This window comes from Stegostoma tigrinum, chromosome 41 (genome assembly GCF_030684315.1).
Source record: "Stegostoma tigrinum isolate sSteTig4 chromosome 41, sSteTig4.hap1, whole genome shotgun sequence".
Classification (NCBI taxonomy): domain Eukaryota; kingdom Metazoa; phylum Chordata; class Chondrichthyes; order Orectolobiformes; family Stegostomatidae; genus Stegostoma; species Stegostoma tigrinum.
Genome location: NC_081394.1, coordinates 1,622,930 through 1,636,987, shown reverse-complemented (window position 1 = coordinate 1,636,987; position 14,058 = coordinate 1,622,930). Strand labels below are relative to the sequence as shown.

The window sequence follows — 14,058 nt, the reverse complement described above, 5'->3', positions numbered from 1 at the left end:
TAGAGCTGGATGAACACCGCAGGTCAAGCAGCATCATAGGAGCAGGAAGGCTGACATTTTGGATGAAGGATCCAGGCCCGAAACGTCAGCCTTCCTGTTCCTATGATGCTGTTTCTAAATTACTGTTCATTTGACTGTATAATCAAGGCTGACAATACATCATGGGAGATAGCAAGAACTGCAGATGCTGGAGTCACAGTCAATACAATGTTGAGCACGGTGAGAGTCCTGATGAACGATGTAAACCCGAAACATCGACTTTCTTTCTCCTCTGATGCTGCATGACCTGCTGTGTCCCTCCAGCTCTACACAATACAAAATGGGACCTATTATGTGGAAAGGCTGTTGGACTGTAGAGTGGTGAGGACATCATCCTGACGTGGTCTAATTCTGCTCTGAGCCTGCTTTCCCTGAAGTATGCATTTTATAAAGAGGACTCCGTAAAGATTCATTGTGAATGATAGAATGAAAATGAATTCAAAAAAAGCAGCAAAAATGCATAAATGCACCCATATATGATTAAACATCACAATGGGTATTATCCATCATAATTAATCATGTTGACTCTTCAGTGCATTGCTGGGGGAATGCTGCACTGTCGGAGGGTCAGTGCTGAGGGAGCGCCACACTGTCGGAGGGTCAGTACTGAGGGGTACCAAACTGTCAGTACTGAGGGAATGCTGCATCACCCGAAACATCTTCCACTCCCCATCCTTCTGTGCCTCCCGCAAGGACCATTCCCTTTGGCACTCCTGCTAGCATAGCCACGTAATCTTCCTCTGCTCCCGCGCATCCCTCATTTCCACATGTACATTTTTAAACCCTCAAAATTTGTACGTACCTTTGATGCTGCTTACTCACAACACCTTCAGTGCCTCGAGGAACAATTCTTTCTCTGGATTCTCCTCTCAACCCTCTCTGCAATTTGGCTATACCTCCACTCCTTCTTCTCATGCATCCCTGAGCTCAAAGCTTCCCTTCACAAACTTGCAGAGGACCTCTACTCTGAGATTCAATGCAGAATCCACACACTTGATCACCATCTTTTCTGCTTCATATTGAATACTAAAAGTCATAGGTTTGCAAGACTGTCCTCTTGTCACCTTGGATAACCCACTCACCACTCACAGTCTGCAGGCCCGTGCTGCCATTAGTCAGATGCAGACCTCATCCTGCATTGGGTCTCTCCAGTTTGACGCTATTTCTGGTTCAGACACTGCTTCCAGTTCCAGTCCGTCACCCAAGCCTCCGCATTGACTGGGACCATAGAGACTTAATTTCAGCCTCTGCCTTTACTCCAGACGACTGCATGAATGCTGTCCTGGATCATGACGGAACAACTGGGACCTGCCTCGATTTCCAGTCAGCGTCCGCCGTCACTCCAGACTCCTATCTCCAGGGTCACTTCTGGCTCCTACTGCCCAATTGCAGATAACCAGCACACCTCCCCCTCCTCGTCCTTTTCTCCCCCACAATACGCTCTACCTCTCCACATCTCCTCCTTCTTCCCTACCTCATCTCTCCCACACTCCGCCCCCTGTCCAATCTTCCATCCCATACCCCTTCCATGCTCCTTTCCCTCCCACAACTATTCCCCCCTCCGTACAGTGTCCCACCATCACCCATCACATACTATTGCCTTTTCCCCCTCCCCTCCTTCAGCCTGTTCGAGATCCTCCCAAAATCCCACCACGAAGCTTGCCACATATTCACCAACTCCCCTGACCCTGAACTCTCTGAGGTCGAACGGTCTGTCCTCAGTAAAGGGTTTACAGTTGTGCCCCTCTGTCCCCATTTCAATGAGTTCCGCGCCAACCATGACGTGGAACTCTTCTTCTGGTGCCTCCATCTCCATGCCGTCTTCTTCAATAAAGGTTTCCAATCCAGGGACTCCTTGTCCTGCCTCCAGCCTTCCTCTTCCTCTTGGACAGCCCTGTCGGACTCTAACCAGCCCTGGATTGCTTCGTTGCTAAATGCCAAAGTGACATCGGCCCCCACCGACTCCAACCCCTCCTCCTCTGAACTTACACTGCTCGACTCTCTCCGCATCAATCCCCGTATGAAACCCACTGAGAAAGGCGGAGCAGTCATTGTCTGGAGGACGGACCTGTATGTCGCAGAGGCCAAGCGTCTATTCTTCAACTACACATCCTACCTCCCCTTTGATTATGACCCCACCATGGACCATCAAGCCATCCTTTCCAAGTAACCTCCTTTTCACCATGTCCAGCCTTATAGTCCCCCAGGCCCACACTGCCCTGTTCTGCTTGATCCCCAAAACCCACAAGCCCAACCACCCCGGCTGAACTATCATCTCCAGAGGATCCTGCCCCGCCAAACTCATTTCTTCCTACCCCGACTCCATTCTCTCCCCCTTGGCCCAGAACTACCCACCTCCATCAGGGATACAAACCATGCCCTTTGCTTCTTCCCTGGCCCCCAACGCTTCATCTTTACTGTGAACATGCAGTCTCTATGTATGCCCATACCCCTCAAGGACGGCCTACAAGCCCTCAGATTTTTTCCTCTCCAACAGGCCCATCCAGTGACCCACCCCTACACACTAATACACCTGGGCCATCTCCAACACATCCCTCACCTTCCTGGACCTCTCTTTCTCCATCTCAAGTAACGAGCAAGAAACTGATGTCCATTTCAAGTCCACCGACTCCCACAGCTACCTAGAAAACACCTCCTCCCACCCACCCTCCTGCAGAAATTCCACCCCCATTCCCAATTCCTTCGCCTCGGCCGCATCTGCTCCCAGGATGAGAAATTCCATTCCCGCACATCCCAGATGCCCACGTTCTTCAAGGATGGCAACGTTCCCCCCCGCCGCAGTCGTCGAGAACGCCCTTGACCACGTCTCCCGCATTTCCCGCAACACATCCCTCACACACCGCCCCCGCAACAATCGCCCTAAGAGGATTCCCCTCGTCCTCACATACTACCCCACCAACCTCCAGATACAACGCATTATCATCCGACACTTCTGCCATCTACAATCCGACCCCACCACCCAAGACATTTTTCCATCCCCACCCTTGTCTGCCTTCCGGCGAGACCACTCTCTCCGTGACTCCCTTGTCCGCTCCACACTCCCCTCCAACCCCACCACTCCCGGAACCTTCCCCTGCAACCGCAGGAAATGCTACACTTGCCCCCACACCTCCTCCCTCACCCCCATTCCAGGCCCCAAGATGACTTTCCATATTAAGCAGATGTTCACCTGCACATCTGCCAATGTGGTGTACTGTATCCATTGTACCCGGTGTGGCTTCCTCTACACTGGGGAAACCAAGCAGAGGCTTGGGGACCGCTTTGCAGAACACCTCCGCTCGGTTCACAATAAACAACTGCACCTCCCAGTCACGAACCATTTTAACTCCCCCTCCCATTCCTCAGACGACATGTCCATCCTGGGCCTCCTGCAGTGCCACAAAGATGCCACCTGAAGGTTGCAAGAACAGCAACTCATATTCCGCTTGGGAACCCTGCAGCCCAATGGTATCAATGTGGACTTCACAAGCTTCAAAATCTCCCCTCCCCCCACTGCATCCCAAAACCAGCCCAGCTTGTCGCCACCTCCCTAACCTGTCTTTCCTCTCACCTATCCCCTCCTCCCACCCCAAGCCGCACCTCCATTTCCTACCTACTAACCTCATCCCGCCTCCTTGACCTGTCCATCTTCCCTGGGCTGACCTATCCCGTCCCTACCTCCCCACCTATACTCTCCTCTCCACCTATCTTCTTTTCTCTCCATCTTCAGTCCGCCTCCCCCTCTCTCCCTATTTATTTCAGAACCCTCTCCCCATCCCCCTCTCTGATGAAGGGTCGAGTCCCGAAATGTCAGCTTTTGAGTTCCTGAGATGCTGCTTGGCCTGCTGTGTTCATCCAGCTTCACACTTTGTTATCTTGGATTCTCCAGCATCTGCAGTCCCCATTATCTCTGGACAGACAAAGGAGTTGCTAACGATCTGGCTGGGAGGGTGAATAGTTGTTAATGGGGATTGTTAATGACTAACAGCACAGGGGGTGTAGTGGCAGGCTGTGTGGTAACAAAGCCTGGTGTCTGGGGTTGTGGGGGGGGGGTGTTGCTGGGACATGGGGGAGTTTCGGCCCTAAAATTATTGAACTCAGTATTTAGTCTGGAGGACTGTAGGGTCCCCAAGTGAAAAATAAGGTGTTGTTCCTCCAGCCTGCGCTGGGCTTCACTGGAACACTGTAGCAAGCCGGAGACAGAGATATTGGCCAGGGAGCAAGGTGATGCATTGAATTGTCAGGCAGCAGGTAGTTCATGGTCTTTTTTGCGAGCAGAACGTTAGACAGTCTGCGAAGCGGTCACCAAGCCTGCGCTTCATTTCCCCAATGTAGAGGAGACGACATTGTGAGCAGCGAATTCAGTCGACTAGATACTTGGAAGTGCAGGTGAAGTGTTGCTTTATCTGGAAGGTATGTTTGGACCCTTGGATACGGGCAAGGGAGGAAGTAAATGGGCAGGTGTTGCACCTTTGCCGGTTACAGGTGAAGGTGCCGTAGGGCTGTGGGGAGGTGTTGGGGGTGAAGGAGGTATGGACCAGGGTGTCTCGGAGAGAACGGTCCCTGCAGAAGGCGGACAAGGGAGGTGGAGAATATGCATCAGGTGGTGGCATCCTGCTGGAGGTGGTGGAAATGGCATCTGACGATCCTCCTGATGTGGATGTTGGTGGGATGGTAGGCTTGGTTTTGTTTCGGTGTTTTGCTGTGGACTGATCTAGAATTCCTCTGTGAAGGATATGTCCTGAGTGAGGCTGTGCAATTGCCTTCACTCAAGTGGTGTTCCCGAATCTCAGTTGGCCTGGCGAGGGTGTTCACTTCCATTGAATACCCTGTAACTCATATTCCCCAATTGCTGCATTTCCTAATGACAAAGCCACTTGTTGAGCCTGTTTGAAGTCCAGGTGGGATTCTACTCGCAGGTGCTTTTGCATGGTTATGTCATTCACCCCACAGATCAAACGGTCTCTCAGCATCTCATTAAGGGTCTCGGCCAGTCATCTTAACCTCACCAAAAATCCTGATACGGAATCCCCTGGTTCTTGAACTGCTGAATAAAACCGACAGCATCTCAGAATTAGAGGATTCATGCAGTTGTAATGCCCCTTGACCAAATCCATCAAGTCTTGAAAGATTTTAGTATCTGAGTCTCAGGAAATGTCAGTTTCCTAATAACCAAAAAAAGCTGCAGGTTCCCAAACTGTCAGGAGAATTACACATTCCTTTGCATTTGCCCCAATGTCATTAGCTGGGAAAAAATGCATTCTTTCCAAAACTGGCCTCTGAAGGCAGGATCAATTGAGTTATTCCCAAATTACAGCATGATGCCAGAAATGCTTAACCCATCTCAAAGTTGAGAGTGAATTTCTTCAGGAGTGTGCTTTTCTCATGATGCCACTAGAATAACTCCACAGAGGCTGGTACCCTGTCACCAAGACCCCTTTTATTTACACGTGGAGAATCCTTGACACTGACCCAGCTCCCTCAGAGCCAGCTCTCAGAGTAAGCAGAAACTTGGACTCTCCTGTTTCTATCTCTCAGCCAGGGCTCCCTGATTGGACCAGATTAACATCCCCAACTAGGGAACTCATATTCTACAAGGCCCACCTGGTGGACCTTGTTGCAATCACTATATTTCTTCTCATGGAAATTTCCCCTGTAAACACGCTGTAATGACATCCTCCCACCAGTCGTGACACCCTCTGGTCATTGTTTTGGTTTTCTCAGACACTGGAAGTAAAACTATCCTGCTGTTTTCTATCAGGACCATTGTGGGATGGACGGTCCTCATGACCCCAACTGAGTGAAGTTCCCATCTTCTCCACCTCCCTTGAGGTGTGATGGCCCACGGGTTAAACTCATCCCCAGTCACCTCACCCTCAAACGAGAGAGCAGCCCTCTGCTCCTCAAAGTCTGTGACAATGTTACCATCCCCTTACAATGTTGTGAAGATGCAAGAAGTGGCTGAGTGAATGTTTCTGTGATCCTGCAAAGTGAGGATTCTGACCAAAGGTTTTGCTTGTCAATAGAGATCCCAATGTGACTGGGTGTCAAATGGTGTCTGATGTATGGTCCCTATGAGCTGACTTCAGAAGGGCAGGGGGTAACTTTTACGATATTATAATCTTTTATAATCTGTTAGAATCTTTGTTGTTGTCCTATTGTTGCCCCCCGCAGTGCTCATAGTGGGGAGATTGGGAGTGTGTTGATGAACAACATGCTCAGTGCCCACTCCCTTTTAGGGAGAGTTGCAGTGGAGGTGTTGCCATGAAGCTCTGAGTTTGAGGACCTCCTCAGGCTTTCATGCCCACAGGAGGTGCCTGTATTGCGTGGCCAACCAATCAGATGCCAATTTGGAACTGCTCGATATACAGCGTGGTCACAACTCCATTGGGGCGGCACAGTGGCTCAGTGGTTCACACTGCAGCCTCACAGCTCCAGGGACCCAGGTTCGATTCCAGCCTCGGGTGACTGTCTGTGTGCAGTTTGAACATTCTCCCCGTGTCTGCGTGGGTTTCCTCCCACAGTCCAAAGATGTGCAGGCTAGGTGGATCGGCCATGCAAAATTGCCTGTAGTGTTCAGGGGTGTGTGGGTTATAGGGAGATGGGTCTGGGTGGGATGCTTCAAGGGGCAACGTGGACTTGTTGGGCCAAAGGGCCTGTTTCCACACTGTAAGGAATCTAAATATCTAAACATGCACCATCACAATTGTGCCCCATGGTTCCATAAACTGTCACAACCTGCCCAGAATCACACTGAGACTTGTCTGGTTGGCTGCAACTGCAGAAAATCTGAATTCACACGGTTTCATCACAAACAGAATATCATGCTACATTCTAACACCAGTAACTTTAACAAGAGAAAACAAAGGATTTGTAATTTACTTCTATGAAACTATAATTGTTTAAAAGCTTGAGGTATGCATAGACTCGTTCATAATTATCAGAGGCAGAAAGAAACGGTTGAACACATTTACAACAGGTGGAAAAATAACATTGACCGGAAAAAACCAAATTCTGAGCATCGAAAGAATGGGCAATAAGTTGGACAGTTATTTTCTCACAGTCCTTTAGATTTTAGCAAGGGTGACATTGTTGTCCATTGGTGACGGTCAATCTTCGATTCAGTGGTTGATCAGCTGGTCTTTTCTAGTCTTAGAATACTTTTAATTTTTAGATTGTATTGTTTTTCCTCCAGAGGAATGGAGGGAGAGATCACAGCCTTCTGTCTGCAGTCTCTGGAAGTTTCTCTCTCACAAACTCTTTCTGACACTGTTTAACAAATCAGAAGGCTGTGTCAACATCTTATTTGCATTGAAAGCTTCTGTGAGCGGGTCCTGTTTTTACACAGGCAAGCAAGCATTATTCCAATATGTCAGAGCATCAGTGCTGATGGGGTGCCACACTGTCGGAGGGTCAGTGCTGAAGGAGTGTCATACTGTCAGAGGGTCAGTTCTGAGGGAGCGCTGCACTGTTGGAGGGTCAGTGCTGAGGGAGTGTCATACTGTCAGAGGGTCGTTGCTGAGGGAGCGCCACACTGTCGGAGGGTCAGTGCTGAGGGAGCGCTGCACTGTCGGAGGGTCAGTGCTGAGGGAGTGCCACACTGTCGGAGGGTCAGTGCTGAGGGAGCACCACATTGTTGCAGGGTCAGTGCTGAGCAATCACCGCATTGTCAGAGGGTCAGTGCTGAAGGAGTTCCGCACTGTCAGAGGATCAGCACTGAGGGAACGCCGCATTGTTGGAGGGTCAGTGCTGAGGTAGTGCCGCACTGTCGCAGACTCAGTGCTGTGGGAGCGCTGCACTGCCGCAGGGTTAGTGCTGAGGGAGTGCCACACTGTGCAGGATCAGTGCTGAAAATAATGACTGGGCAACCTCACTGTTTAAGCCAACAGCACTCACTACCTGTCAGCATTCCAAATCATGATAAAGCCTCAAACTGATTGAAGGATTTGACTGATTTACTTGGGGAATCAGTTGCAAAGCTGGATCTGTGGCTGGAAAAATCACGGACTGTAAAATTCCACAGGGAAAAACATGACCAAATGTTACCAAGTGGATGCATTAGCCCCGCACAACAGAAATACCAAGATAAGGAGCGGCTACAAGGACTGCAGTGAGTTACAGAGATAGGGAAGGGAATAGGGACTAGAGGAAGTTACAGAGATAGGAGTGGTATAAGGATTGAAAGAGTTTATAGAGATAGAGAGGGATGTAAGGACCACGGGGAGTTACAGAGATTGTGAAGGGTATAGGAACTGGAGGGAGTTACAAAGATCAGCAGGGTGTTTAGGGACTGGAGGAGTTTATGGAGACAAGCAGTAGGGTAGGGACTGGAGGAGGTTACAAAGATAGGGAGCTGTGAAGGGGCTGGAGGAGGTTCCACAGTAAGGGAGGGGTGTAGCGACTGGGATAGTTTATAGAGATAGGGAGGGGACTAGGGGCTGGAGGAGGTGAAAGATATAAGGAGGAGGATAGGGGCTTGAAGAAGTTACAGAGATAGGGAGGGGCGTTGGGGCTGGAGGAGGTTACAGAGACGGGGAGGAGTGTAAGATCTGGAGCAGGTTACACAGATAGGGATGGGTTAGGGATAGTACAGGATGCAGAGAAAAGAAAACTTGAGTTGGTGATCATTTAGGACCCAGAATCTATGGTGGGGGAGGGCTGAGTTCTACTCTGGGAACAATGACGGGAAATGAGGGAAAGTTCAGACAAAAGTGTAAATTGTCATCAGCCTTGCACCTTCCCCACACATTTCAAAACTTACAGCACCATGGGAGGATGTGTTCTTGCAGCACACCAAAGTGGGAGAATGGCCTTCCCCAGTCAGCTCAGCATTCCCTCCGACAGTGCGGCGCTCCCTCAGCACTGACCCTCCGACAGTGCGGCGCTCCCTCAGCACTGACCCTGCGACAGTGCAGCACTACCTCTGCACTGACCCTCTGACAGTGCAGCACCTCGCTCAGTGCTGACCCTCGGACAGTGTGGCACTCACTCGGTACTGACTCTCCAACAGTGTGGCACTCCCTCAGCATTGACCCTCCGACAATGCGGCACTCAATCGATACTGAAGCTCTGGGATGGTGAAGTTGCAACTGTGGTATAAGGTTGGCTGGGGATTTGAACCAATGTCCCTCTGGTTATGCGGAGTGTTTTCTGTTGAACTGGATCACTATCCTGTTTTGGATGTGTTTGGCGCTGTTATTCCAATGGGACAGTCTGAGGGCTCTCAGAGCTAATGCCGTGTCTGTCCTCTGGGTCTCTCTATCACTGGGATTGAACCCAGCAGTGCCTGTCCTGACCCAGCCTCCACCTCCCCGCTTCTTCAGGCCACTTGGGGATGAGGGTTTTCAATTCTTGGACAGAGATGGTGCTTTCTTTACCAAGCTGTCAACAACTGTGAGATCGCTGTCAGAATTCTCTCTTAGAGGCTTCTTCCCTTTCCCCCTGTGAATATCAGAAAGCACAGTGTGAGCTGGAAGGGGTGATAAATGCACGCTGCACTCCTTCCTGTCTCCCCCCAACACACACACACACACTAATTGACAACCTATAGGGACAGACACACACACACTCGCAGGTACAGACTCACAGGTTCAAATACTCACAGTCCCACACACACACACACACACACACTCCATAACACTCATAACCATTCAGAAGGTACGAACTCGAAACCTCACCGAGCCTCTCATTCTGGTTGTGGCCTGGGAAACGTCAGGTCAAATTCCATCCCCCACAATCTCCTTACCCCGCTCAGCATCACGAAGTCTTTCCTTCACTCAGCATCAAACAAATTGATTAATATTACTGTAATCAGTCCCTGTTTGAAATGCCTTGTTGGTGAATGAATTAATCTCCGTAACAGTGACACGTAAAATCCCATCTGTTTCAGAAATGTTGCTTGAAGTCACTGATGTGTTACATCACAGAAGGAGGCCAGTCAAGCCATTGTCCCTGTGTCAGCTCTTCAAATAAGCAGCATTCCAGAGTTCCCATCTCCTGCCTTCTCCCCCAATCTCTCTGCCCCTCATTTCTATCCCAATCCCCACTCAATGCCGCTTTCCAATGCTTCAATTGAACTTGCGCCTCCCGCCCCAACCGACATTTCCAGGCAGTATATCCCACCCCCTAACTATTCGCTGAAGGGGGAACATGGTGTTTACCCTCACATACCCCTCGCTCCATTTGTATGTCACTTTAAATCTTCACCCCTCTCTCGAATTTGTTCCTTTTCCCAGTGGGAACAGCTTCTCCCTTTCAATTCTGTCCAGCTGCCACCCAAGGGCTTGAAAATGTCAATCAAGTCTCCTTCTCTCAGCTGAGAGTCATCACATCGGAATTTTGGGAGACATCACCATGACTGTGGAGCTGGTCAGAGAAAACCTGCTGTCAAGGTGTTGTTAAATGTATTATAGACTCCCAGATAGCCAGCGGGTACTAGAGGAGCAGATGTGTAGAGAAATTGCATATACCTGTAGGAGTAATAGAGTAGTATTGGTTGGAGATTTTAATGTCCCCTGTATTGACTGGGCCAGCCAGAGTGTAAAAGGTCCGGTCCGGGTGAAATTTGTCAAACGTGTCCAAGAAAGTATCGAAATCAATATGTAGAGGGCCCGATTCAGGAGGGTTCAACGTTGGAGCTCTTCTTCAGAAATGAGGTCAGGCGAGTGTCTGAAGTGTCAGTCAGAGAGCACTTTGGGTCCAATGACCATAACTCTCTTAGTTTTAGCACAGTTATTATGGAAAAAGATAGGACAGGTCCACAGGTTAAAGTGCTAAACTGGGGCAGGACCAATTCGGGGGCTATTAGGCAGGATCTAGCAGCCATCGATTGGGTGAGTCTGTTTGAAGGAAAAGGAATGATTGGTAAATGGGAAGCTTTCAAAAATGTGATATCAAGAGTCCAGGGACAGTGTTGTCCCTGTTAGGGGAAAGGAAAAAGCTGGCAGATGAGGGATATTGAAGGTCTGGTCAGGAAAAAGAAGAAGGCATACATTGGGTTTAAACTATCAGGCTCAAGTGAATCCCTAGGTGACTATAAAAAGTGTAGGAGCACACTTAAGAGGGAAATCAGAAAAGCAGAAAGAGGGTATGAGCTGGATCTGGCAGATAAGGATAAAGATAATCTCAAGAGGTTCTAAGGCTATGTTAAAAGAGCGGCGATGGAGAGAATAGGTCCCCTTAAGATACGCATGGCCATGTAAGTGCGGAACCACAGGAAATGGGGGAGAATTTTAATGAATATTTCTCCTCAGTATTTACAGAGAAATTTGCAGAAATATTTGCTTCATCTTTAGCCACTGGGGAAGTTCCGAAAGACTGGAGGATGACTAATATTGTTCGTTGTTTAAAAAAGGTAGCAAAAGACAAACCAAGAAACTACAGGCTCATGAGCCTGACGAGTAGTAGGCAAGTTATTGGAGAGGATGCTGAGGGACAGGTTCAACTAACATTTGGACAGCCAAGGTCTGATTAGGGATAGCCAGCGTGGATTTTTGCACTGGAAGTCATATCTGACAAATCTTCAAGCGTTTTTTCAAAGATTCATGGAATCCCTACAGTGTGGAAACAGGCCCTTCAGCCTGTCAAGCCCACACCGACCCTTGAAACATCCCACCCAGCCCCACCCCCACCCCCATAAGCTACACATCACCAAACACTACGGGCAATTTAGCATGGCCAATCCACCTAGTGTGCACATCTTTGGACTGTGGGAGGAAACCAGAGTACCCAGAGAAAACCCACACAGACACCGGAAGAATGTGCAAACTCTATACAGACAGTTGCCTCGGGGTGGGATTGAACCCAGGTCCCTGGTGCTGTGAGGCAGCAGTGCGAACCACTGAGCCACCGTGCCACTTCTGCAGTTTTTGAAGAAGTAACCGAGAGGACGGATGAGGATAGGAATGTGGACGTCATCTCAATGGACTTTAGTAAGGTCTTTGACAAGGTCCCACTTGGTAGGCTTGTCATGAAAGTTAGGTTGCATGAGATCAGGGAAAGCTAACTAATCAGATTCAAAATTGGCTCGATGGTAGGAAGCAGAGGGTGATGGTTGAAGGTTGTTTCTCAGATTGGAGGCCTGTGGCTAGTAGTGTGCCACAGGGGTCAGTGCTGGGACCTTTGTTATTTGTTACTTACATGAATGATCTGGATGCAAATGTCCAAGGCATGGTTAATAAGTTTGCGCATGATACAAAATTAGGAGGTACCACTAGTAGCGAGGAAGGCTTTCAAAAATTACAGAGGGATCTTGATCCGATGGGAAGTGGGCTGAGGATTGGCAAATGCTATTCAATACTGATAAGTGTGGAAAGTTTGGAAAGTCTAACCAACTTAAACAGTAAATGGTAAGGTGCTGGGAAGTGATGTGGAACACAGGGACCTAGGAGTACCACTAGATAGTTTGTTGAAAGTGGCGTCACAGGTTGACAGGGTGGTGAAGAAGGCATTTAGCACGTCGGTCTTCATCGATCGAGGCATTGAGATTTAGAGTTGGGATGTTATGTTACAGTTACATAAGTCGTTGGTGAGGCTGCAATTGGAGTATTGTGTACAGTTTTAGTCACCCTGTTTTAGGAAAAGCTTAGTTAAACTGGGAAGTGTGCAAAGAAGATTTACAAGGATGTTGCCAGCTCTCGTCGGTCTGACTAGTGAGAGGTTGGCCAGGATAGGACTTCATTCGTTGGAATGTAGGAGAATGACGGGTGACCTTATTGAGGTTTAAAAGTTCTGATGGGCATTGTTTGTATGAATGTATTATAGCCTTTTTACCAGGGATGGGGCATTGAAAACAAGAGGGCATTGGTTTAAGGCGAGAGGGGAAAATTTTAAGGAGGACCTGTGGGGCAACTTCTTCACACTGAAAGAGTGGTGCGGAAATGGAATGGGCTGCAGGTGAAAGTGGTTGAGGCAGGTACAATAGCAACATTTAAAAATCATTTGGAAGGAAGCATAGACGAGAAGGGCTTCGAGAGGATAGGGACCAAATGCGGGCAATTGGAACTAGCTGAGTGGGCAGCATGGTTAACATGGACTAGTTTGGACCCAAGGGCCTGCTTCCATGCTGTATTAATCTATGACTCTGACGCTATGACTCAGCCTTCTCCTCTCTGAGGGGAACAGTCCCCAACTGCTTCAATACATCCTCAACACAGAGGATTCTCATCCCTAGAACCATTCTTGTAAATCGTCCTGCACACACTCTCTCTTCAATGCATTCCCGTCTTCCTTATAGTGTGGGGCACACACCTGGACACAATACTGCAGCTGAGGTGTAACACTTGTACAAGTTCACCATCTTCCCCCCCCCCCCCCCCCCCGGTCTTGTACTCCATGCCTCTGTAAATAAAGCCGAGGGCACTGTGTGCTTTATTCACTGCTCTCTCCACAGCCAAACACTTAAGCCCGCTGCAGTCTCATCTCAGGGAGGAAAAGCTACCGTCCTCAATGGTTCTGGGGTACACATGACTCCTGACCAATATGGTTGACATTTAACTGCCCTTTGAGATAGCTGAATGTGACACTTAATGAAGGGTAATTAGGGATGGGGCAACAAATGTTGGTCTTGTCAGTGAAGTCCACATCCCATGTAAGGTTTTTAAAAACTATCACGTCCAACTTCCTTCTCTTTTCACACCTCCTCTGGCTGATTTCTGGACCCTGTCTTCTCATTGATAAGCAGCACCTTCATCATCCACTCCCTCCACCACCGATGCTCAGTAGCAGCAGAGTGTACTATCTACAAGATGCTCTGCAGAAACTCACCAAGGCTCCTTAGACAACACATTCCAAACACACAATCACTTCCATCGGGAAGGACAATGGCAGCAGGTACATGGGAACACCATCCCCTGTAGGTTCCCCACTGAGCCATTCACCATCCTGACTTGGGAACATACTGCAATTTTTTCAGGGTTGCTGAGTCAAAATGCTGGAATTCCCTCCATTTCCTCTCAGAATCTTTGTGTGAACCTGCCTCTCCCACACTCACAGGCAGTAAATTCCAGACCGTAACCACTC

At 49.0% G+C, this 14,058-nt stretch overlaps 1 protein-coding gene across 1 annotated transcript in view; it reads right to left on the bottom strand.

Moving 5' to 3' along the window:
* Nucleotides 1–7,251: 7,251 nt before the first annotated feature.
* Nucleotides 7,252–14,058, bottom strand: part of LOC125448445 (hemicentin-1-like) — a 126,498-nt gene continuing 119,691 nt past the window's right edge. The window contains exon 22 of the mRNA XM_059641275.1: nt 7,252–7,308. Coding sequence (XP_059497258.1) covers nt 7,252–7,308 — 57 coding nt within the window. The remainder of the gene's footprint in view (nt 7,309–14,058) is intronic.